Below are 26,698 nucleotides of genomic sequence, written 5' to 3'. Positions count from 1 at the left end.
TACTGGACATGACGTGCTGTGGTATGGCTAGTTTTGGCTAGTTTGGGTCAGGTGTCCTGTCTCTGCTCCCTCGCAGCTTCTTGTGCCCCTCCTCACTGGCAGAGCAGAAGGCTGAAAAGTCCTTGATCAGGGTAAGTGCTACTGAGCAACAGCTAAAACACTGGTGTTATCAGTATTGTTCTCAGACTAAAGCCAAAACACAGCACTGCACCAGCTACTAGGAAGCAAATTAACTCTAAGTGGGACAGCTTTGTAGCTCAAATGGCGCAGCTATAGGAGTACTACATATTTTTCTCCCACGAAAACCTTTGAGCTGCTCTGTTTTCTGCAGTCCTAATATTTTCCTGGAAGTAGCATTAGCTGACGTATACATCAATGGAAATGGTACTGTCATTCTTAGAGTCTTCTTAGTTATTGAAAAGCCTGACGCCTTTTGAAAATACAGTATTTGAAAGGGCACATTTCAGAGCAGTATATGGGGATTGAGCTGTTTAGTTTCTACTGTTCTGAATAGAAGACAGTCAGCAAATCCCTCTTACATGTCTTTGAATATTTATCCTTTAATTTGAAACACTCCAAAAGGCTCCGTTAATCATAGAATCAGAAAGATATTCTGATTTAGGATGATCAAGATATTAAACAAATGTGGCTGTATTGTTATTAGAAACCCTTTTCTGTATATGCCTGCATGGAGGTTCTGGGAAGGCAGAGATGAGAAACTGCTTGCTGCCCTAGTGAGGTAGTCTGATCGAAAGCTAAGAATAAACGTAATCAGGTCTAGATATGCCTCAGTGCTTCTCAGATAGTGGATGAACAACATGTAGTTGTTTGATGAAAACACCAAACGAATGTCACATTCCTTAGAGAAATCTTGTGTTTTCATTAGATAATATACCTGCAGCAGTTACTGGAAGGGAAAAAAAAAATAAAAATGTTTTTTCTTCTGCCTGGACTAAAATTTGCTAATCCATGCAATGTGCGTATCAGGTGTTAGTGCCGCTGGGAGGACTTATTCATCAAATCTGGTGTGAAAGCAGTGTTGCTGGCCATTGAAGAACTTATTTTTTCTAATCTGTTTTCACTTTTCAACTAGCTCACAAAGATAGCAGCAGCTTTCTGCTTTTCCAGTATGTGCTGAATCTACGACATAATTTCAGCTCAGCTCACAATAGACCACAATTCCAATGTTCAGATACAGTGGTTTATTTTTAAGGGGAAAAATAAGGAACAAGGAAATTTCAGTCTTGAAGCCTCTTGAAACTCTGATTGCTTGTAAGCGTTCAATAACTACCAAAGCAGGGTATGCATATGTGTTTCTCATATGTGTTTTTCTTAGTTTGTGTTAGCATTTGCTAAATAGCTGGTTTGGGTTTTATTTTGAAGTCTAGATGTTAGATAGAGACATAGCTATATAGATATTTTTATTTCAAGCTATTGCTTGGGTACTGTACATGATTTCTACTTTGTCAGAATTTCTTAGAATAATCACTTGCCCCAGTGAATGTCTGGTCCTCCAGTAGCCAGTTTGCTTGGAATTCTTTGCTGTTGTGTTTTCACTTCGTAGTTATCAAGCAAAAAAGGTGAACAAAAATGAGTGTGCTTACTCTTGCTGCCATCATGTACCCACAGTGTGTTTTAGTTTTCTATTCAGTGTATAAATGTCAGGGTTCTCCATTGAGAAATTAAACTAATCTGTGGGTTGTCATGCCCACAATACAAATGGACTTTACTTATTAAAATCTATAAATTGAATACTATCCTAAGTGGTATTGTAACTTATAGAATGCTGTAGTAACTGTTCCTTACAAGCTAGAGTGTCTTAAGAGTTGAAACAGTGAGGTGTGTCAGCAAGGACACTTGGATGCTGTATTCAGGAGATGTTATATTCAATTTGCAGGACCACAGTATGGTAATTTTCTGAGGTCCTGATTAAATCCAAAAAGCATACTCTTGAAAAAGTCTGCATTGCTTCAGGTTAAGAAAGCAGGAGCAAGGAATTTCTTTTGCCTTTGTCAAATTGGTCCATTCAACATTGTGCTTCAGGTTTTTTTGGTTTTTTTTTGGTTTTTTTTTTGGTCTGCCATTGTTTTTTGAAATGGAGGCCATCTTACCTGAAAAAATTCAAGCACCAAAAAAACCCCACCAAGCAGTGGATTTATTAACATACCAACACTGATACCTAGAATCTTTAACAGAATTATGCTGATACTGATGCAAGTACCTTCTTTCAGTAGTGGACCCAAGAGCGTCTTCAGGGTGAAGAGGATGGAGGAGATTAAGCTCTATCTTTGTGTCTATCAATACTTTAAATTTACCACTGGCAGGGGACAGAGTAGCAGGCCTGTTGAGAACTCTGACAGCCAAAGTACTTCACTGAAATTATCATGAAGGCTACAACTTACAGTGTGCACTTAAATTTCACAGTATCCAAAATTATTATCCTCTTCTTTCTTTGAAATAAAATCGGGCACATTTTAGTTGCCAGTATTTGAAGAAAAATCCTGCTAGTATGATAGCAATGTGATTTGAAAAGCTATTAAAAAACCTCCAACCATACCCCACTTTTCTCAGCCAGGAATCTTCTTTGTAATCCTCTACCTCTGTCCCAGCCCACAGATGTTCACAACCTACAAAATTACGAAAGATTAAACATCTCATGACCCACACTCTACCATATTCACATACTGTGTGCATACTTGCTAATTACCTTAGCTTTCTTGATGCTTGTGGACTCTGAGATTCAGAATGATCCTTCATGGTCTAAATATCTAGCATGCAGTTGAAACTGCATAGGCATTTGTAATCTTGGAAGTCACTAAAGACAGTTGCTGTAAAGTACAGTCAAAAGGGTCAGGCTGAATCCAGATTGTCCCAGAGACAGTCTTATTAAAGTAGTGAGAGACAGAATGGGTTTACTTCATCTTCCTTTCAGATGTAGAACAAATGGGATTTAGCTGGATGGTTCTCCAAAAATTATTTCCTATACAGGCTAGCTAAAGGGAACACTGGTTGAAAACCATAATGTGCTATTTTATAGGTGGGAGGTTTTGCATGTGCAGGTTAGAAAAGGTAGCTCACTTTTGGGGGCTGTGAGTGTTGGTGTTGAGAATGTACCTTCAAGAACAGTCTTACTTCTTTACAAGAACTTTTTCCTAATGACTTTGCCCATGACTACTGACTTTCACTGTTGCAATAAATAGGTGTCTGCATATGTCTATGTGGATACCCAGTCAGCTTCTCAATTTCTCTATATGCTAATACTTTTGCTACAGCTTTTGAAAACCCATACTGCTTGAATGGTGGACATTTGGAGACACTAGGCGACAATGTCAATCTTGATAGTCCATTAATGTCCACCTGAATATAAAAAATAAAAGATTGATTCTAACCCTAGCAATTCCCAAAGGAGGCTGTGTTTTTTTGAAAATCTGTCCTACAAACCAGACGTATGCAACTTTTCCTCCATCAAGCTTGTCGGGCTTTTTTTAAATGACTAAACTCACTAGTTTCTAGCATTTTTTTCCAGTGGTTTCTCTTCTGTATACCTTTCTCTCTTTATCTCTTGTGGCAACTGTTTTCTGCTTGTCTGCCTGTTCAAATCGAAGTGTTAAACAGTAGTGCTTACCTGCCTCCTTGTTTGTGTGAAAGATCCATTAGACTTATGACAGACAATAATAGCTTATTCAGTTTTATTATACTGGCATGTAAATCTATAAAGAATCGCTAAAGAAACTAGAACTATTGAATTTGTGCTCTTTCTGGGCAGTCTGTAGATACTTTGGATGCACTCCAGTATCACCATCACCAGCAATCTCTGAGAATGTGAAATAGAAAAGCAAGCAATGCAGTTCTCAGCGTAACAAAAGGGTAGATTATATTTGGTATAAACTTAGTCAAAAAGTCCTCAGAAGTATCTCTGTGATGTGGGAAAAGAGACCTAATGAATTACAAGTTTAGCAATCTTTGGTTTATTTCTTAACAGAGATGACATTGAATCTCTGAGCTGAATGATACATTACTCATATCGCATTACTCATAATGCATTACTGTGCTGGCACAGTTCCGTTTGCAGCATTATAAAATCATCTGCTTTGTAATTGAACTTACTAATCAGAAATTTGCATGCTGTGACCATTGACAGACAATTCTGCAAAATTCGGGAAAGCAAGTTTGAGATCTCCATGACATATATCTGAGGAGAACACTTGGGTTTCTTTTCCTGATTAGGTAGATTTATAAAAATTGTATAATGTTTTATGGTGTTTTTTTTTTCTTTTTTTTGTTGTATACTCCGAATTGTTAAATATGTATATACATTTTGAAGACTTTATTTCAAGATTGTGTGAGCTGAGAAATTTTTTAGCACTTTTTTGTAACTGTGAATTTTTGCACTGGATTTGCAAGTGCTGATACAGACAATGCTCTGCTTTGCGCATGCAAAGCATTGTTTGCATCTCCTGAATAGTAACACAAATTAATTCCTGTTTTTAAAACTGTGGTCTTACTAAAATAAAATCACACATTTTTAGAAGCAGAAACCAACTTCTAAGGCTTCACACTGAAGGCTTTTATTCCATAGTTTAACTCCTGAAGCTGCAAGACATCAAAAAATGCAATAATCCGATTCTAATCTGAAGCTTGTTGTACAGTACTATAACTGTATTGATTTAAGTGAGTTACTTTTACTTTGCTCCATTATGGAGAGCAGAAGTGATTTTTCTGAGGCTCTTGTTTTTCCTTTGTTTTCTGTTACAGTAGAAAGACAGGCAACTTTACAGATAAGCATAAAAAATGAATATACGATAGATTAAAGGCAAATTAAAGCTTCAAGTGTAAGTATTATCTCTCCATAGTTTTCTGTGTATAATGTGCTTTCCACTTTATAATAGAATGCTTTGTGGAACCTTATCATTAATGATTTTAGATAAGTTGAAGGTAATGCCCCACAGCTCAGCAGAAGAAACAAAATGGAACATAATCCATTACTTTGCAGTTTACGATAAGATGGCTGACTTTGCAGTGAAGCAGGTGAGAGACAGAAATATATTACAGTGCTTCCTATGTTTGCAAAGTGCGTGTGTGTCCATGTCTGGGGCTGTGATTGCAGCCGTGACGAGCATATGCAGCACAGTGAAATCCCTGGAATTGCAGAGGATCCTCTGGGACGAGATGGGACTCCTGGCAGCAGGGAGAAGCATTATGTCCCCTCAGCATTTTTTCTGAAGTAACTCAGGAATTACAGGATGTCAGATCCTATTTGTTGTGTGCTGCAGAAGTACATTATTTCCAGAACTGCCATGTGGGTTTGGGGAGGGGGCTGGGAGTGTGGGAGAAAAAGGAGTATTTCCCTTGGTGTGTGTTAGGTCTTGAGGCAGGAGCAGAACATGAACTGCTCTTTGTACTTGTCTGACTGCAATTGATTTATGGGGAACTTTAACCTTTAGGTCTTCACCAATATATAGGTGGGCAGGGTATGAGGTAGTACTGTAGGATTCAAGAGTCTCCTCTAGTTTTCATGTAAGCATAAGCAAGGGTTCTCTACTGTACTAAAGGAACTTTGTCAGGAGCCCTGACTTCAGTCAGGGACAGCAAGTCAGACATCCTGGTGTCCTTGCCAACTTTACCTTCCTACCGCTGACACTGAGTTTTGTCCTATAAGAGTATATTGTACCCCAAATTAGGCTTCCCCAGTGTCCTCTCTGCTTGCACCTTATTGTGATGCCCACTACCACCCTGAACATCCTAAGTCACATTCTGCAGTGTGGCCTTGAATTGTGGCCTTCTGGGTGATTCTGAATCTGCCAATTAGTGTTATGTTTCTATTTGTGTTACTAATACTTTGCTGAAATGCAGTGTAATGGTTGAAATAGTATCTTTCTAAGCTGAATGGAAAGCAAATAAAATTATATGTATTCAGGAAAGTATGACCCAATAGTTCTTCCAGTTTCAGTTGCATTTTAAGGTCAATATATTATACACAAATTTATAATATTTTTAGACTATGCATTCTGTGATCCAAGGCTAAATTTGTTGAATTACAGTAACTATTCTGTTAATCTGGTGATTTCACTAAATTTATACCAATTCAAAATCAGAATAGCACTCCTGGGAATCAGGGCTGCTCTTTCAAATGCTAATGCACTGTGGAAATTGCTGTTCCTGTTTAGATAAAATTCTGACTGTGGCAAATTAGCTACTCTCCTTTTCATTCAAATTGTCCTGGAAAGTATGAAACCTAATTTTGTGTTTCAAAAAAATTGCCTTTACTCCTGTATACTATCAGCTTTGAAAAGAAAAACACAGTTTGACAGCCTGTTGAGATCAGGGTTTTTTTCACAGTTTCCATAATTTGTTCCTCCACTTCCATTTTAATGGTGTTGGTAGATACATTCACTGTTTGCAGCTGCGGTATGCCATTTGTCGCTATGGCAAGCTTTTCTAAATTGGAGGTGTTAGTTGTAATCACATTAGTTGTACTTCTTATGAAACAATTACAGGTGAGCATGACTGTGGAAGCTTAATCACTAGCACTCGTGTTGAAAGTTAATGTTAGCTGAAGTAAGGTAGGCAAAGGAGAAAATTTGCATTTAAGTGTCTTTTTAGAATGGCCTTGGGGACATGGAAGGTCTGTCCTCAAGACTGTTCAAAGATTGCTCTCCCATGGGAGCCTTTTCTTTCCTATATGTGTTCAGCAAGAGCTAACTATTCCTGACAGCATGGTCACCCAGTGCTTAGTTCTGTACGCCTTTCCTTTCAAACCATCCTCAGCTGATTTCTGTCAGTACAGAGAGCACTGTCTCATTGCTAGCCTAGTAGGAATGAAGTAGGATAGTAAATTTAACTCAAGTCCTTATTTAAGGGGAAAATTTAAAATCACTCTGATTCAACTAGAGTGAATGAGTGGACTGTTTCTGTACAAAAATCAGGTCTGGATTTTTCCTAGTTTTTCATGTTGTGAATCTTGGGACTAGAAACCCACTTGAAGTCTTATCAGTGAAAATCAGATGTAGTTAGTGTGTTTTGTCTGTGTTGTGAGAAGTAGCTGCTAATTTTGTGATTAATACCAGAATGCTTGTTTGCTATAAACTGAAATGAATTTGCTATGAATTGAATTTGCTGTGAAATGTATTTCAGTTTCTCCAAAATAAAAGGATAGAGGTGTTGGTTATTCAGTTTTGGAGACTGCATGAATTATAAGAGCCCAAAGGAGTCAGTATTATGGCTTGCTTCATGCAAATTGGGATTTGATACATTAATACTGAGGTCTGAGCTGTTTTTACAGATTTAAATGATGCTGCAGACGATAGAAAATGGACAGTCTCTGTTTCACAGTTAGATTTTAACAATATAAACTCACGAACAGACACAAGATGAGTGAAAGTAAAAATATGTAGGTATGCAGGATAGGAAGGCCAGGTTTATTGCAATTACAGTCTGATTTAGCTCTCCTTTGTCTTTTCAGTATCTCTTTGATCTTTGAAGCCTCAGGGCTAGATTATCAGCTTTCAGTCTGCTAGGAGAAGAATTACAATACTGTGTCATGGCCCCTGTGCACAGAGATGGAACAATACTGAAAGGATTATCACCAGGCATGTTGTGGGGCTGAAGCCAGGCTGCTGCTTACCCCTGCCTTTTTTGCCATTCCTTCTCACCAAGTTGCATGACAGCTGCATAGTGGGATTCACGAGAATCCTCTGATACAGAAAGCTGAAGCAGCAAAACAAAATGTATTCGTAAACAGTTTTCCTGCAAGACAGCTGCTGATTGTTTGGAATATGTCTTCCTAGAGATTTTTGATGTGGTATGGTACAGAAATAATGAGTAACTTCAAAGGATGAAAAACACGTTGAGCTAAACTAATTGTTACAAATACTAGTTTTGAGCTAAGAATTAAACTGTCCTTAAATTCATAGCATCCCAGGAAGAATACTGCCAGTCAGGTTCAATGTATATTTATTCTATTGCTTTACCATTATGTAACATAATTTATATAGTTTCTGTAGTTTTTATTCTTTCGCAACAGAGCCATGTAGCAAAAAATAGGATTAGAATTATATGCTAGCTCACAAAACGTGTTGCACAGTTAACCACTTTAGCCCTGTATTGTTTATGTCAATGATACCATTAATGGTATTTTACAAGAATTTAAATAAACAATGAGGCATTTTGTGCTTTGTTTTGGAAACAAAGCAAATCAACAAGTAAAACCCAGGAGTGTCAAGGAGATACAAAATTTTTTGCTAAGTGACATGCAGAAAAATTTGAATACAATTTAAACAAAAATATTTTATTTTGAATACAGTCTAAACCATAGTGATTTGAAAAAATAACAGAGCTCAGCACTGTGTCTGCCACTTAAAGAGATAAATAATTCTGTTACTGTTGAGAAAAATAAAATAGGAGTTTGTGAGATTGCAATAGGGGCCGTTAGTCTCCTGAAGAAAGAGATGCCAGCCTGATTATGTTTACTATCTTGGTTAATGTTCGGTAACAGTTTGATGATTCATGCTGTGGATTTTGTAGAGATACCCTCGTGGGAAATGGGTAAAAGAAAGTTATAGATATGGTAGATGTGAAAATTATTATGTCATGGTTTAAGCCCAGCTGGTAACTCAGTACCATGCAGCAGCCTGCTCAGCCTCTCTTCCCCACCGCAGGTGGGATGAGGAGGAGAATTGGAAGAATGTAAAACCCCCAGGTTGAGATAAGAACATTTTATAATTAAAGTAAAATATAGTGATAATAGAAATAATACCAACATTAACAATACTGATGATAATAATAGGGACCAACAAAAACAACAAAAAAAGGAAAAATGAAAAGTCAGAAAACCCAAGTGATGCACAATACAATTGCTCACCATCTGCCAACTGATACCAAGCCCAACCCGAGCAGTGATCTGGGCCTTCCAGGTAACACCCTGCCAGTTTATATACTGGGCATGATGCGCTGTGGTATGGAATACCCCTTTGGCTAGTTTGGGTCAGGTGTCCTTTCTCTGCTCCTTCCCAGCTTCTTGTGCCCCTCCTTACTGCCAGAGCATGACTGAAAAGTTACACATTACTTAGCAACAACTAAAACATCAGTGTGTTATCAGCATGTTCTCAGACTAAAGCCAAACCACAGCACTGCACCAGCTACTAGGAAGAAAATGAACTCTGTTATAGCTGAAACCAGGGTAATTTAGCAAGTTCCAGAAGAATTGAATGGTTCATAACAAATTACTTAAAATTATGCCAGTTTATGAATGTAAGCCTCAGTTTTATAAAAGAGTGCAGCTATCAGGCAAAAAATTATGCTTAATCAGATGTGTTACTGGTGAGTAAGAGTAAACTTAAAAGAATGAACCACCTGCAGGCAATATTCTCTCTTAATACTGTATACCAAAGATTGATATTTGTTCACTATTCTTTCTGAGATTTTGGCCTTATTTTTTCTACATGGAAAAAGAAATCTCAATCTTCATTATATATTTGGTATGTGTCTAAATATATATATATATTATATTAATATACACACACATGCACGCACACAAAATGCATTTTACTATGTGTGTAACTCTACATATATGAAAATGTTTTAGGGCTATGTTCAGGCAAAACTGGTCTCCAGTAGTATTCATCAGCTTTTGAGGAGGATCTTCAGATTATTACTTATGGCTTCAGACTATTACTTATGGCTTCAGACTATTACTTAGGCTTCTATAGGTATATTTCTAACAAAATACAGACTAGGGATAATGTGGGCCGTCTCTGGAATGAAACAGGAGAACTGACTACTCTGGATTTGGAGAAGGCTGAGATTGCCTCAGTTTTCACTGTCAAATGCTCTGACTATGCCACTCAAGTCTTGGAAAGCAGATGCAGGGACTGTGAGAATGAAGCCCTTAGGCCGACTGCAGGAGATGATAAGGTTCAAGGTCATCTTAGGATATTGAACGTGCACAAGTACATGGACCTGATGAAATACATCTGTGGGTCCTGAACGAGCTGGTGGATGAAGTTGCTAAGCCAGTGGCCATCATACTGGAAAAAACATGGCAGTCAGGTGAAGTTCCCAACGGCTGGAAAAAAGGAAATATGACCCCCATTTTCAAGAAGGGTGTCCTGGGTTCAGCAGTAGCAGTCATGTTTCTCCTTGGTGGTAGCTGGTGCAGTGCTGTGTTTTGACTGCCAGCCTGGGAACAGTGCTGGTGATACCGATGTTTTCGGTTGTTGCTAAGTGATGTTTACCCTGACCAAGGACTTTGTGAGGCTCATGCTCTGCCAGGGAAGGAGGGGAAGCTGTGAGGAAGCAGAGACGGGGAGCCTGACCCAGGCTAGCCAAGGAGGTATTCCATACCACAGCACGTCATGCCCGGGGTGGGGGGTAACTGGGAGTTACCCAAAAGGACACGGGTTTTCGGGTGGGACTCATTTCTTGGCCGGTGGTATCGTATTCTCTTCCCTTGTTATTTTCCCTTATCATTGTTGTAGTTGATAGTAGCAGTGGTGATTTGTGTTGTACATTGGTTGATGGACTGTTCTTGTCTCAACCCGTAGGAGTTGCACTCTTTCGATCCTCCTCCCCGTTCCTCCGGGAGCGGGGAAGGGGAGAGACCCGGGGGGGGGGGAGCCTGGCCCTCGATTGTTGTCAGCCTGGCACCACTCACTGGGAGTGAGTGAACAAGTTGCCTGACTGGGTTTAAACCACAACAAAGGGGAAAATGAATGACCCAGGGAATTACAGACCAGTCAGTCTCACCTCTGTGCCTGGCAAAATCTCGGAGCAGATTCTCCTGGAAGGCATGCTAAGGCACATGGAAATCAACAAGGTGCTTGGTGACAGCCAGCATGGCTTCACTAAGGGCAAATCCTGCTTGACCAATTTGGTGGCCTTCTATGATGGGGCTACGGAACTGATGGACAGGGGTAGAGCAGATGATGTCGTCTACGTGGACTTGGGCAAAACGTTCGACACTGTCCCACACAACATCCTTGTCTCTAAGTTGGAGAGACATCAATTTGATGGATGGACCACTTGGTGGATACGGAACTGGCTGGATGGCTGCATGCAAAGAGTTGTGGTCAATGGCTCAATGTCCAGCTGGAGACCAGTAACGAGTGGTGTCCCTCAGGGATCGGTGTTGGGACTGGTGTTGTTCAGCATCTTTGTTGGTGACATGGACAGTGGGATTGAGTGCGCCTTCAGCATGTTTGCCAATGACACCAAGCTGTGTGGTTCAGTTGACATGCTGGAGGGAAGAGATGGGATCCAGAGGGACCTTGACACTTGACAGCTTGACAGGTGGGCCTATGACAACTTTAGGAGGTTCAACCGAGCCAAGTGCAAGGTCCTACACCTGGGTTGGAGCAATCCCAGGCAGAGGTACAGGTTGGGCAGAGAAGAGATTCAGAGCAGCCCTGTGGAGAAAGACTTGGGGGTGTTGGTCAATGAGAAAATTAATTTGAGCCACCTTCAGTGTGTGCTCACAGCCCAGAAAGCCAACCGTACCCTGGGGTGCATCAAAAGGAGCCTGACCAGCAGGCTGAAGAAGGTGACCCTGCCCCTCTACTCTGCTCTTGTGAGACCTCACTTGGAGTATTGTGTGCAGTTCTGGTGTCCTCAACATAAAAAGGACATGGAACTGTTGGAACAAGTCCAGAGGAGGCCCACGAGGATGATGACAGGACTGGAGCACCTCCTGTATGAAGACAGGCTGAGAAAGTTGGGGCTGTTTAGCCTGGAGAAGAGAAGGTTGTATGAAGACCTCATAGCAGCCTTCCAGTATCTGAAGGGGGCCTATAGGGATGCTGGGGATGGACTCTTCATTAGGGACTGTAGTGATAGGACAAGGGGTAACGGGTTAAAACTTAAACATGGGAAGTTTAGATTGGATCTAAGGAAGAAGTTCTTTCCTGTTAGGGTGGTGAGGCACTGGAATGGGTTGCCCAAGGAAGTTGTGAATGCTCCATCCATGGTGGTGTTCAAGGCCAGGTTGGACAGAGCCTTGGGTGGCATGGTTTAGTGCGAGGTGATCCTGCGCATGGCAGGGGAGTTGGTACTAGATGATCTTAGGTCGTTTCCAACCCAAACTAGTCTATGTTTCTGTGATTCTGTGGACTGCAAATGCCTTTTACCTTGCAGTGTTGAATTCTCTTTTTCTCTATTAAACCCACTCTGGGAGCGCAAATGTAAGAACTGAGTTTAGTACTCTCCCAGAGAAAATATTCTGATCTGATGAAGTTGGAGATTGATTTTCTTTCTTCTAGTAGACGTGCCACAGAATGCTCATGGGAAAGTACAGTGGGAGGCAAAACCAGTTTTTGAAACAAGACATACTAGTCTATAAGTAGCAGGATTGAATCCGGAACCTTCATCAAAACTCTTCTAGCTCTCTTTAGTCAGGCTAGGATCACATTGATCACTTCATCAAAACAGTAAGAACCGTGTGATCTGACAGAGTTGCGCCCTAATTTGGTTAGACAAATATTCACATTTTTCTATTTGATTATAATTGTTTTCTAACAAAAGTTTTAAATATGCAACTACTGTTGGGTGTATACCTCCTCTAAAAGACGACATATGGACCTCATTTGTGGGTGTTTTTTTTTTTTTTTTCAAACAAATTGTTGATGTACAATGACCAATGGTAGTGCTGTGAATATTACATTCAATATTAAACTTTATGACCATAACTTTTAAGTTAAAAGAGTTAATTGATCCCTTCTTCACCAATCACATTACACATTCACCAGAGACCTAATCGGATTTGGAAGGATATGATTCTGTTGAAGCTTCTGAAAGATCAAACATTGAGCTTTAAGCTGACTGTTGAAAGGCAGAACATTGTACAAGCTAATGAAAACATTTACTGCTGCTAGATTCAGAGTAATGAAGTGGTGGGGAGTTTGTGAATTCAGACTATTCAGACATGTTTTTGAGAGCTTTTTGCTTTTCATGTATTAAACCTGGTTTGGGTTTGTTTTGAGGATTTTTTTTTTAAATGTTACTAAATAAGTTGCGGCATCTAGATTTTTTTTATCTTTTTTGTTCAACTGCTGACTTCCTCGCTGGGGAAAAATGCTTCAAACCAAAAGCTTCTTGTTTTTCATTAACATATTCTACTTTGAGCATGTGAATATTTTCCTTCCTAAGATGTCCACTCTATCTAGCTTTCTGTCAGACCAGAGACTCACTCTGTAAATTAACATTGGCTGATATTTGTGGCCGCAGAGTAATTTCATCCTTTCCTACTACAATCTTGACATGAAAGACTACAGTACACTTTCTGCTATCAGTTTAACTTGCAGGCTTCTTTTCACCAGTGGCTGAAGATATGAGCTTATATAGCCATGTTGACTTCCAGGATTGTACCACAGAGTTTTCCATTTCCTCCGAATTGACTAAAGATATTTGGTTTTAGTGTGGCTTCTTTGGATCAAACACAGAAGTCAAAGGCTCTTATTTCTTATAATTTTGAAAATAACTGTTGAATTTGAAATAGCTGAATTAATAACATAATTGCCAGGCAAAACACTGTCAAAAAGAAGCATCCGTTTCTGACAGTTTTGGAGAATAGTCTCAATGGTTCATAAATTCATCCTAGACCAGAATATCTATAATTTCTAGCCTTAATTTAGGAAAGCATTTGAACATATTTTCCAGAAAAGTTTTAAAAAATTAAGGTATGTTCTTCAGGTGTCAGTGGCTGTAATCACGTTACAGAAATTTTGCAGCATTTCACAGTTCCTAGATTCAAGTGCAGGCCTCAAGTGCAGACTTCCTTTTTTTTCTTATCATGGCTCCAAATATGTTCCTAGTCTGTGTCAGCCATCATCCCTCTGCCTTGCAACTGGATTTGTTACTTTCAAATGCTCTGTCCAGCCTTAAAGAACCAAAGTATTTTTAAGCCTCTTAGGAATATAATTTGTTTTGTGGTAAAAACAAAGGAATATCAGAACCGAAAACCAGTAAAACCATCTACGTTATCTGTAGTGCTGTACCCAAGAATTCCTAAGTGATAGAAAATAAGAGAACTGCAGTATTTCAGCGTATTTTTCAAACATCTGTTGTGAATGGATTGGTAACTATTTTAGTTCAATACATATAATGAACCCCAGAATTAATGTTTCTAAAACCTGTAATAATAAACAAGAAGAGTTTTAGAATTACTCTTATTTGCAGTTTTCTTTAAGAAGAAACTTTTTGCATGGTTGTAAACCTAGCACTGCTGAGACCATATCTGGGGTCCTTTGTCCAGTTATGGCTCACTTTTACAAGAAGGACCTGGATATACAATAGCAAATACGTGCAGAGTGACATGTATGGAAAAGAATGGATAGCAACTGACATACAGGAAGCACCTTCACATGGAATTTTTCTTTATGTGAGCCTTTTTCACTATGTAAATTGTCAAATGTTGGACTAGTTTCCCAGGGAGGTGGTAGTGTTCATCCTTGGAGATACTCAAGCACAACTGGACATGTCCCTGAGCAACATTCAGTAGCTCACCATGCTCAGACATGGGGTTCTGAGCTGTGCAACATCTGGAATGTGACAGTAGACACTTAAATGGATCAGCTTTTCAGTAGAGATAGGCACAGTTTTTTCCATTTGTGTAAAGGAGAAAATATATGAAGTTAATTATATGGGAAAGCTACATGTTTTACAAACTGGATGTAGATTTACGAGTGGTGTACAGAAATGTTGAAGGATTACCATATCTTGATGTTTGACTTTTCAGTATATGACTGAGAAAAGTGAGGTTGCAGTTTTGCGGTTTTGTCAGTCTACGAAACAAATCTGATCATTCCCCAGAAGATAATGGTGGGAATTATTTTTGCAGTAAAAAGAGAGTCTCTGAAATGGTTATGCAATGTGAAAATAAAAGGTAGGAAGGAGCTCTAGAAGTAACAGCAAAAATTATTTATTACAGGTTTCCCAAACATTGTTCCATAGACTGAGACATTAGGATGATACATGAAGAATGGGATTGTTATTTGTCTAGTTATTTGCATGAGAACTCTAATTTTCCATATGAGCAATTCCATTAGCTATCCTAGAGAAGCTGTGAGATTTTTTTTTTTTTTGTGCAAGGTGCAAAGGGAGTAATTCATGCTGGGCTTTTGTTCTTGGAAAATGAATGTTTGGTTTGACGTTGTTAATAGGAAATTTCCTATCTTCCATGATGCATTTTGAAAGTTTGGTTCAAGATACTAAGCCAAGACTCCTTTTTGCACTTTAGCAAGAAATAGGTAGAGGAAGAAATACAAAAAGGAAAATAGTCATCCTGACAGTCATCACTGAGGAGAGAGAACATTGAAAATATTTAGCAATCCCTGTTCCCTGAGAAGTCATAATTATTCCACTGTTGGAAAATAGGCAGCAGCCATTCTATTCCCCTATCCCCCTGCCTCTCTTGGAAATACCACGAAGGGTAATGCAGTAATGGCACCTACTACCCCAAATACATGGTGAAATTGAAAGGATGTATCTTTCTGTGTCTGTCATAGCAACCTTTGCCAGGCAAACATGCAGGGTGTATGTTAGAGCTGTCCTCTTGACACAAACATATAAGAATTGACAGAAACAGTATTGTCATGCAGTAAAGTGTGTTTCCGTGAAACTCCAGCTTTTCACTTCTTTCAAGTGTTGAATCAAATTTCATGGATTAAGATACATGTGATTAAAATAGTTTATGAAGCCAGGATTTGGGTAGCATGATATTCTAACAAGATAATATCGCAGTAAGGATCTTTGGTGCATTTTTGCTCCCACATTTTAAGTTCTTTCTCATGATGATTGTTGACCTCTGTTAGAAGTGGACTGTTGAACTCAAAAATACAGTATTTTCATAAATTGCTCTATGAGAGTTTGAAAATGGTTATAGTATTTCATTAACATGAGGTAATACCAGGTCCTGCAGGGCATTGTCACTGATTACTTGTACCTGAATGCTTTGCTTTATCTGTTCTCTTCCCAGTCTACACCTCTTAGCAGTGACCTCAGGTGACATGGTCACCAGTAAGTTCTCTCGCACCTAGGAGAATACTACCATATTATTGCTAATTTACATGACCAGTCTTGTGATGTAGTCTCTCAGAAATATAGATGCCTTTGTGAGAATGAGTATTTGGCAGAGAGAGCTTCCAAAGAATTGGTGAGTGCAGACCTGAAGTGATCTTTTTTTGGTCCTGCATGTATTTGCTCATATGGACAGCTGTTCTTATGGTTGTATGGTCAGTGTGCTCTGTAAATGAGTAATTATGTCATACTAGGCCATATGGGGCAAAGGAAACCCTAGCAAGGATATGTTGCAACTAGCATAAACTGTGCTGCTCTGACATGCTTAGCAAGTCAGGCACAGAATATCGCCAAAGTACAAGAAAAAAGCCTGTTTATATCTTCTGGAAAAAAAAAAAAAAATCCTGCCTAATTCTTTTTTGTAAGCATTTGGATTCTTTCAATGTTTCTCCATCAGCTAAACAAAGAATCCATTGGCATTCTCACCATTTATAGTTTGATCCATCAGGTTATGTTTCAGTCAGCAGTTAGCATCTAGCAAAAAAAATGTGCTGTGGTTAACAAAGCATGAGTTACTTGAATATGTAAAAGAGAAAGTGTTGCACATATGCAATTCCAATTTAGTGATCTTTATTTTCAGTTTGTGATGGAAGTTAATTTTGAGGGAAGTCTGTCACAGTTGCTGATAGCTATCTGATTTGTGCATATGTTGCCTTACCAATGCAGCATCAAGCTGTAAAGAGAATGTTTCTTTGGTCAGTGTTTCATTTTCATAAAGGCTAACAGTGTCTTCTGTTAGCCCATTAGCAGGAGTATAAAACTTGAAACACGGAGTTGTAAAAAGCAGCTTACTGGTAATTTTAGTGTGATGGCTCACTCACTGATTTGAGACTCTATCCCTCTTTATAAATAGAGCAGAGATTGCCTAAGGCTGGGCCCACCTGCAGAGGGAGAGGTTGTCCAAGTGAAATGGCCTGATGGAAAACTCTATGGTGCAAAGTATGTGGGAACAAACACAACTTACATGTATCAGGTGAGTGTCCATATTTATTATCATGTACTTGTTTTTATTATCATGTGCTTGATTTTCAAATGTCTTTATTGCAAATTTCTCATTTGGGTCTAGCGTTAGAGTGACCAGCCGAATCTTCAAAGCTGCAAAAAGCTGGAGTGTAACCTCTTATTGTAACTGCTAATGCATTTAAACTAATAAATAAAGCTGCCTAAACCATTAACAAGTGCTGCTAACTCGTCAGAAGTTGAGGTTTTACCTGTCCTTATAAAATTAAGAAAAAGGCTCATTTAATATGAACTCAGGTAAACAGGTGGAATATTAAGATTGAAAAATAACTTGTTATTTTCTCTAGGTTACTTTTATTTGATGTCAGGTAATTATATAATAAATGATATAAAATTATTGGTGAGTGACTACAATGAACCTTAAGCATTTGCTAAAAGGATGGAAAGGAGGATAGTAAAAACAGGAGCATAAACAGCCTCACTTTTCATTTGTCTGAGGCACTTTTGAACTAATTAACACAGAATCTAAGGGGCTTTTTGTCCCTAGCAAAGGCAAAAGGGAGCTGAGTGTTGAGAGCAAGGCTAAAAAGCTGACTTCTGATTTCAAAGACACAATCCTTTTTTTTTTTTTTATGTGCTTGCCTTTGAGAAAAATCAGTCAGCAGCTTTGAGTACCCACGTGAATGATAGAAACTGCAATAGAACAATCACAATAATAATGGCATTTCTGAAAGAATGAGAATCTAGGTACATTTCATTTATATATATTATCATTTTCACTTATGTAATTCTTTTCATGTCAGGGCCTCACATTACTCTACAAAAATAGCAAATTTACTATTATATCTGTAGACAGATTAAAGCACAGGGAGGTTAAATGACTTGCTGCATTGACCTTCTCACTTTGCCAATGACTTTCAATCGAGCTCAAATCCTCAAATGCCTGATCCCCTGAGCTGGTCTCTAAATCTTACCTCTTATATTTAGCAGCTGTATTACATTGTGAAGGTGAAAAGTCCTTTATAAAATAAAAATATTATTGTTCTATAGTAGCATTCTATAGTAACATTAATCTTCAACTCATTTAATCTTCTGAACAGCTGGTCTCCTGGGGAATACTATGAGGTAGATTAGAGGAATGTTGTCATCTTTCATATTTGAAGGAATCTGACATAGTCAAAACAAGCTTTGTCTTATTTTAGACCACTTGGACAACATAATGAAAACAGGTTAGTTGAAGGAAAATGGATTAGCATGCAGAGGTTCAGTAAAGTTTGGAGTTCATCAGCATAACAGTCATGGGATATTACTGTAAACTGCCTTGTGACAAACCCTATCAATCTGTAGGATGGGAGGAAGGCTGCCATAACATGGCCACAGGTTACAGAAAGTCTGTGACATGGAGGGTATAAGGCTAACTTAGAATCATAGGATCATAGAATAGTTAGGGTTGGAAAGGAGTTTAAGATCATCAAGATCCAACCCTCCATGCCATGGGCAGGGACACCTCACATTAAACCATCTCACCCAAGGCTCTGTCCAGCCTGGCCTTGAACACTGCCAGGGATGGAGCATTCACAACTTCCCTGGTCAACCCATTCCAGTGCCTCACCACCCTAACAGGAAAGAACTTCTTCCTTATAATTAACCTGATCTTTCCCTGTTTAAGTTTTAACCCATTACCTGTTTTCCTATCACTACAGTCCCAGCATCCTTGTAGGCCCTCTTCAGATACTGGAAGGCTGCTATGAGCCTTCTCCAGGCTGAACAGCCCCAACTTCCTCAGCCTATCTTCATATGGGAGGTGCTCCAGCCCCCTGATCATCCTTGTGGGCCTCCTCTGGACTTGTTCCAACAGTTCCATGTCCTTTTTATGTTGAGGACACCAGAACTGCACACAATACTCCAGATGAGGTCTCACGAGAGCAGAGGGGGAGGATCACCTCTTTTGACCTGCTGGTCAGGCTCCTTTTGATGCACCCCAGGGTACGGTTGGCTTTCTGGGCTGTGAGTGCACACTGAAGCCAGCTCATGTTGAGTTTTATCATTGACCAACCGCCAAGTCCTTCTCTGCAGCACTGCTCTGAATCTCTTCTCTGCCCTGCCTGTAGTTGTGCCGACCCAGGTGCAGGACCTTGCACTTGTCATGGTTAAACTTCATGAGGTTGGCATCAGCCCACCTCACAAGCGTGTCAAGGTCCCTCTGGATGGCATTCCTTCCCTCCAGTGTATCAACCGAACCACACAGCTTGGTGTCATCGGCAAACTTGCTGAGGGCGCACTCAATCCCACTGTCCATGTCACTGACAAATATGTTGAACAAGACCGGTCCCAACACCAATCCCCGAGGGACACCACTCGTTACTGGTCTCCAGCCAGACATTGAGCCATTGACCACAACTCTTTGTGTGCGGCCATCCAGCCAGTTCTTTATCCACTGAGTGGTCCATCCATCAAATTGATGTCTTTCCAATTTAGAGATAAGGATGTCGTGTGGGACAGTGTCAAACGCTTTGCACAAGTCCAGATAGATGACATCAACTGCTCTACCCCTGTCCATCAGTTCTGTAGCCCCATCATAAAAGGCCACCAAATCGGTCAGGCAGGATTTCCCCTTAGTGAAGCCATGCTGGCTGTCACCAAGCACCTTGTTGATTTCATGTGCCTTAGCATGCCTTCCAGGAGAATCTGCTCCAATATTTTGCCAGGCACAGAGGTGAGACTGACTGGTCTGTAATTCCCTGGGTCATCCATTTTCCCCTTCTTGAAAATCGGGGTTATATTTCCCTTTTTCCAGTCGCTGGGAACTTCACTTGACTGCCGTAGTTTTTCAAATATGATGGAGGAACATTTCTAGTTCTTCCTCCAGTCTTCCTACACAGCCAATCTGAAAGCTCCCAGTATTTGTGCATACATACACTCAATTCTTCTGGCTTGTGAGATCTCTGTTTCACCTTTGAGATTCTCTTACAAAGCCTTTTGTGATCTCTTAGATGGCAAAACAAAAGGAGAGACTGAAAAGGACTGTGAAATGAGTATTATGATCTAATAAGGCAAATCTGTTTTACTTGGATGAATCTGTGAATTTTCCTCATGTTCACGAGACATTTGTATTGACTGCAACTGTACTAGTGCTTGCAGGAGCTATGACACAATACACCAGAATTTGTGTCACCAGTTGACATTTACCACCCAGGATCCTATACAATCCCTAAGCAGTGTTATACCTACCAAATGAAGCAGATGTTTAAGTGAAATTGTTAATGCAATCTGTGTTTGATTTCTTTATCATTTTTTATATTGACATTCAGTATAACTTTTTGAGTTTCTTTTGAGATTCTTGAATTACCCATTCACTTTATTAACTGCTTCCTAATAATGTCAGCTGACCTTTTAATTTACGATGTCCTGATAAAATCTCATGGAGATAACATACTAAACAAACAAGGTGCAGGAACAGAAGTCCAAATAAAATAACTTGCTGGGTAAAAATTGAAGATTTGAAATACAGTATCTGGAGTCTGAATTAAATTGGAACTATTAGAGGTGGTAGGTTTATATTTTGCTTGGATCATGGTACTATTTGAAGTCTTAGAGGAGTTCTTGTGTTTGCATTTAATGGTAGGCAATTAATTTCCAGTGTGGTATGCTGAATTATAGCTGAAGAACTTCCAGTTACTCTTCATTGTAAGTATTCAATATATTTCATAATGGAGGCGTACCTGATTCTGTGGTATGAAGCAGTTACTCCTGCTACACACTGAAAATAAAAACATTGCCCATTCAGGAGGTGATTTTCTGATCACATGGAACTGGCAGAGTTCATTTCCTCCCTGGTTCTTTCGCCAGTGATACAAAAAACATTATTACCAACAGTAACATGCAAAAAACATTATTACCAAATGTATTGTACAGTAAGGCGGGGGAATAGCAGAAAGACTGCTCCTGTATCCTGGTGAGAAATACCTAAATTATCATAATTTTATTAAACAAGCTTAAGCCAAATTGACCTTTAAATTCCTCTAGCATACTGCTAACAGACTAGGCTTATGGAGTTAGTAAGAGGAGCAAAAACCAGCAAGTAATGACTTTTGTGACTTTGTTATCCATCTGTGTTCTGTGGATTTGAAAGGCATTCCAGATATGTGCTTCTTATTATTTGCTGTTAAAAAATTGCTTTTAAAGAAGTTAGTAATTCATAGATCTATACCCTGGCTTTTGAGAATAAATATACTATCTTAGATTTTTCATCTGTTAACAATTAATGTGACATACTCAGTTGTGGCAAAGTTTTAATTTGAATCTTCAAAACCCAGTGCATTTACAAGTTCAAATACGTTTTTTTTTTTTCAGTTTTATCTATAATGATACTTCCAATAAGTTGATATTTTCCTACGTTTGAATTTGGGCTTATTCTTCCCCCCCCAAGACTGTTGTCATTCATGTGTTTTTATTAAGTCACCTAGATTTGGAATGGGACTTCTTTTAGTTTTATACTGAACTTTATACTTAAGTACATTTTCTGTGGGAACTAAAACTGCCATCATAGATAATAGCTGAAATTCACAATTGTTAGATGAAGTATTTAAAAAGAAACAGCAGCAACTGAAAAGGTTTAAATGCTTCAAAACCCAAGCATTTTAACATTCTCCACACCTAGTTACATTTCCTTTCTCATTTTCTGCTAACGGGGTTCATGTTGGATTAAATCTAAACCTAAGCATGATAAAGCTTTTCATCTTCTGAACAGAGCATTTTAAAGGAATTCCATCAGATTCAACAGAATTCTGTTAACTGGTATTTCCTTAGTTGTCACTCATACTTTCTTTCACTTGATATGGTCTTCCTCAACCTTGAATCACAGAATGTTAAAATTAATTATTTATTTGTTAGAAGCAAGTAAAAAAAAAAAGAATTAGAGGTGAGTAAAAATGACATGAAGACATTTCAATATGTCATTCCCACAAAATGGTGTCTGTATTGTTACTGCTCAGCATTCCTAATCTAGTAAATTTTACTTTGTCGTGTATGTGTCACTGATGATTTTGAAGTCTCTGCTTAGAAACCAGTTTCAACTTCTGCATGTGTTGCATTTCCTAAGAAATAACATTTTTTTATGTTTTAACCTCATTTTAGCTTCCAGAAGTAGATAGCAAAATATAAATCTTTTGTATTTGCACATATATTTTTGTCTGGAGACATTCCCAGAAACTTCCTGCAAGAGTTAAATTATGATTTTATATTCAAATACGCATTTTTCCAATTAGGTTGAGTTTGAAGACGGCTCTCAAATAGTAATGAAGAGAGAGGAGATCTATACACTAGATGAAGAGCTCCCTAAGAGAGTAAAAGCACATTTCGTGAGTATTTGCTCATAGTATGTATATGCTTGAAATGCCAGTAACATTATTCTTGGCTATATTCTAGATTTTCAGTTTAAATTGGACAAATGTTTTGTGAAGCCTGTACTAACATGACTCTCTTAGTCAACATAACAATTAGCACAAGTGTCCATTTGCTAGTGGTTAGTTGTTCTTCTAGTACAGGCAAATGCTGTTGTCAGACATAATTCTTTTCTCCTAAAAGGGACATCTTGTTCGATCAGCTGTCAGAGCATGAATTATCACATTAGTAAATATTTAAATTGACAGACATTCTGTTCTTTCAGTATGCTTATAACATGTATACTTTTTAAAAAGCTTCCCAAGTTTTCAGAGCTTTTAAATGCAATGCTTTTAAAAAACTTGAATTTAATAAAAATGAGATTAACTTGTTCTAAGAAACAAAGTGCCTGATCAGAACTCATCAGTGTCACTGGATTTTTTGTTTCCTGCAGTTTCAAAGAATATCCACAAGCTAGTCATTTGTATGCCTGCCATGTGGAAAAGTGTTGAGGTTCATAGAAGCAGAACAGACTGAAAAGGGAAAAGGTCTGCCATACAGTTGTTGGGGGAGACAGGACAACTGCTGTCCTTGTCATTAATGCTAAATGTTGTACAATTCAATCCACCTACTCAGAAAGAGCAACATGTTCTTCTCATGTAGAGCTGTTTGTTCAAAACTGTGTTGCTTCACTGCAGTGAAGCTTTGAAGGGAGAGCAGCGTACAGTATATTTTTCATTGCTGCAGGGAGGTGGAATTCACACATTCATTATGTGACATTAATTAGCTGATTCTTGGAAGCTGGGCACAAGGAGTTGTAGGGGAATGATGTGCGAAGTTGATTCTGCAGGCATCTGTCAGATTGTATGATGTAATACATCACATTACAAACTGAGGCAGCTGAAGAAGGTTCCACACTGACTTTCCCTTTCTGTGCTTCTTGCCATGTGCAGCTGCCATCATTGTTATTATCATAATTTCCTTTCATCCAGTTCTCAGCAGCCAATCCAAAAATAGATGCCTTATATTTCAGAATCTAGGAGTTTATCAAAGGAAAGGATTGGCATCATTTACGAAAGGGGAGGTAAAGCTGGGAAAGATAGGCAGAGAAATGAGGCTGTCAGCCTGCTGAGGGAGTGTTTACTGACAGGATACCCTGTTTTACTGAAGGAACAGAATATGATTAGGACAGCTCTTTCTAATGGGAAGTGCAGTGGTCAAATATTCTTGGCTAAGATACCTTTTTTTTCAGTGTATTTGGCATTAATGCACACATCTTTCAGTGTCCTGACCATCTAGGGTTAAGATAGATGTCTTGGAAAGTGTTGAATAAACCATCTGGTTGTTTATATTCAATTGGATTTTTCATTGTACTTGGAAAGTATTCCACTAACTTTTTTTTTTTTTTTTTTTAGAGACTATGTGTAAAAAGCATTTATAATTATTTGCAGATTCTGTAGGATGCCAGCTTGCATTTCACTAAGGATAACAATACAAATATAGTTGGGTTTATGCTACTTTTTTTAAAATGGAGTTTTTATCAACATTATGTATTTTTTTTTTGCATTTGACACAACTGACTTCACTGGAGGATTAAGTACAGGTTAAAAACATTGAATTTGGTCAACTAAATAAAACAAGCCACAGCCTGTACTCAGACTTTTACATGGTTTTCTACTATTACCTCAAATTCTATAAATACAGAGCTTAAACCTACTGGCTATGGCCAGCACCTCCTTCCCTCCTCATGCTGAAAACTGTGCAAGTTAAAGACAGCTTGTGATACCGTTCCCATGTCTTGAAATAAATGACACCAATTCATTACAAATGATGCTATTCCTAGTCCTGGGAATTTTACCATGACTCAGTAGTGAAAGTTGGTCCAGAAATTTCTGCTGCTGCTTTTTCCCAGCTGGCTTGCTGTTTGCTGTCCTGCTGCTTGGTTTCATTTGATTCCCAAATGGGAGAAGTTTGCTGACAGACAACCAAAATTGTGACTCTGATTCTTTGCAAATTAGGCATTGTGAAAGTTTCTTTTCAGAGATCTGTGCTGTATTACCTTGCATTTCAAACTTTTCTGAATAACGAGTGTTAGATGTTTCTAAGGAGCACTGCAGACCTAGAGAATTAAATGGTCAGTAGTACATGCAAAATACAGAAAAGTGAAAATTATGTTTTAAATCTGCATTTAAAATATATATTTAATATTTGGGCATCTTCCTGAAAACAGTTGTAACTGCATAATAGCAGTCTAGCTAGCTTCATATGGTCTATCCAAATGTATCTATGTTTCCATGTAACTTGTCAGAATATGATGGGCTGTATGAAGCTGTATGTGTAGTTTATGTCTGGTTTTAGTCTACAGCCTCTGACATGAGATTTGAAGACACATTTTATGGAGCAGACATTATCTTGGGAGAGAAGAGGCAGACAGTATTGAGTTCCCGCTTTAAGAATGAGTATGTGGATGATCCAGGATACCGCACTTTCTTAAAAAGCTCATTCCAGAAGGAATGCCAGAAGGGGCTATGAAGAAAGCAAGAGATGGAGAGGGATGTTGGTTAAGGGGATGTAATTAAAGCATGCAGCGTTATTTGCAATTAGTTTCAGTTTAGTTGAACACTGTTTTACAGTGACCTAATCTGTAGATCCACCTTGTAAACTGAAGTTCTTGAGTTCTGATTTCTTCAGCTAATGTATTAAAATTTTATAATGTTTTGGTTATGAAACTAAGGGGGAAACCAAGTGAGTGTAAGAGGATTACACAGTGATATGCTGAAGAAAACATTCACTCCTGTTCTCATTGAAATATGTGATAAAATTCCTTTTGAATTGTGAGAGAAAATTCACATTCAAAAAAGGAGACATTTTAGTAAGCAGAGATATCAGTAGCGGATTTTTTTTCTGCAGGCAGGAAAGGATGTTAAGTTCAGTAACAGCAGTTTTAATAAAACATTTAGAATAAATATGAGTATGTACAGTATTAAGACAAAGGCTGTACTTACTTTGTACAGTGCTTTTACACTTTTTTGTTACTACTGCTTTCAGTAGGGTTTGATGTGGGCTCGGCTGTTGGTTTAGATATTTTTGGCTTTTAAGGAAGATACCTTCAGCACAGCAAGGGTGTTTTGTATATTTAAAGAGGCAGATTTTGGCATTATTTTTCAACATGTTTTTCATAAGATCTGTTAAAATAGCTATTTGTAAAATGCAAGTTTCTTTCATTTTGTGTTTGAAAAATTAGAATTTAAATCTATATGCTTAACAGCCTAGTTTTGAATGAATATATTATGGTCTTCCTTTTAAATTAATGTTCTATCAATGTAGTAATGTTTTAAACTAAACAAATAAATACTGTCTTTTACTTGCAACATTTTGTCTGTTGATGTGATTTTCAATCCTATTATTTTATACTTATAGGGATCAAGGGACTTCACTATATGCAATATGCATGTAGTTTCCTGAGCACAGCGGAATATATACACACTCACAGGCTTAATGTTAAAACGCAAACTTGATAAATCCTGTGCTTTCATTTCCTGTCTATTTCCGTGCATTCTTTGGGATCTTGATCTTTTTGGATGTTTCACAGAAATCAGAAAGTCTGAATTTGTCTGAAAACTTGGTTATGTGAAACTAGAAGAATGCTTTATCAAAATGACATCATCTCTTTCTTGTAAGTTGGACCGTCAGCAGGATTTCTGACTGCCTGCCACAGGAAAAAGAGCCCTCTCAAAATCCAGTTTAAATCTGAGCACTGCTGTTTTGAGGTTCTGCTTACAAAAAACCCCAGAATATATGGACCCAGAGGATTTTTCATGACAAACCCAGACCTCTATATGCTGAGGCACGCAGATCTTTGGTTTACTGTATCCATTGCATGATTATTATTTTTGAAGTGGACAGTGAAATCTTTTAATTTACTATGTGACTCCTCAATTGCCAGTTTAAATTTTCTGTTACATTAAATACCTTTTCCTGCATCATGAAATTGCTCAGAATCCTTTTAGTCTAAGAAATTGCTTAGCTTTGATAATTGGAATATATTTCTAATTGACAACACTTTCTCTAGAGTAGTGTATTGTGGTGGGTATTGTCTGGCATATTTCAGAATATCAGACCCCTTTCTGGTATTGTAAATCAAAAATATAACCTAATGAAACATATGCCATATGTAAGATTGCTGCTGCCTTCTAGAGGTAAATGCATCTGATAACTTAACTACTGATGCTTACTTTCAAAGTACTTTCGTAGGATAAGAGTGCTTTTATGATTCACCATGAAGGTTCAA

The 26,698-nt window shown here is 38.4% G+C and overlaps 1 protein-coding gene across 1 annotated transcript in view; it reads left to right on the top strand.

The window, feature by feature from the left end:
* The window catches only part of KDM4C (lysine demethylase 4C), a 267,977-nt gene extending 243,011 nt beyond the window's left edge, over positions 1 to 24,966 (top strand). Inside the window, exons 20-22 of the mRNA XM_061473111.1 lie at positions 16,919 to 17,038; positions 22,293 to 22,385; positions 24,766 to 24,966. Coding sequence (XP_061329095.1) covers positions 16,919 to 17,038; positions 22,293 to 22,385; positions 24,766 to 24,939 — 387 coding nt within the window. The 3' untranslated portion in view covers positions 24,940 to 24,966. The remainder of the gene's footprint in view (positions 1 to 16,918; positions 17,039 to 22,292; positions 22,386 to 24,765) is intronic.
* Positions 24,967 to 26,698: the final 1,732 nt, after the last annotated feature.

This window comes from Pezoporus flaviventris, unplaced genomic scaffold (genome assembly GCF_033815535.1).
Source record: "Pezoporus flaviventris isolate CSIRO_AGI_PZ_B2104156 unplaced genomic scaffold, CSIRO_AGI_Pfla_v1 ptg000076l, whole genome shotgun sequence".
Taxonomy (NCBI): domain Eukaryota; kingdom Metazoa; phylum Chordata; class Aves; order Psittaciformes; family Psittacidae; genus Pezoporus; species Pezoporus flaviventris.
This window is presented reverse-complemented; position numbering and strand designations above follow the sequence as displayed.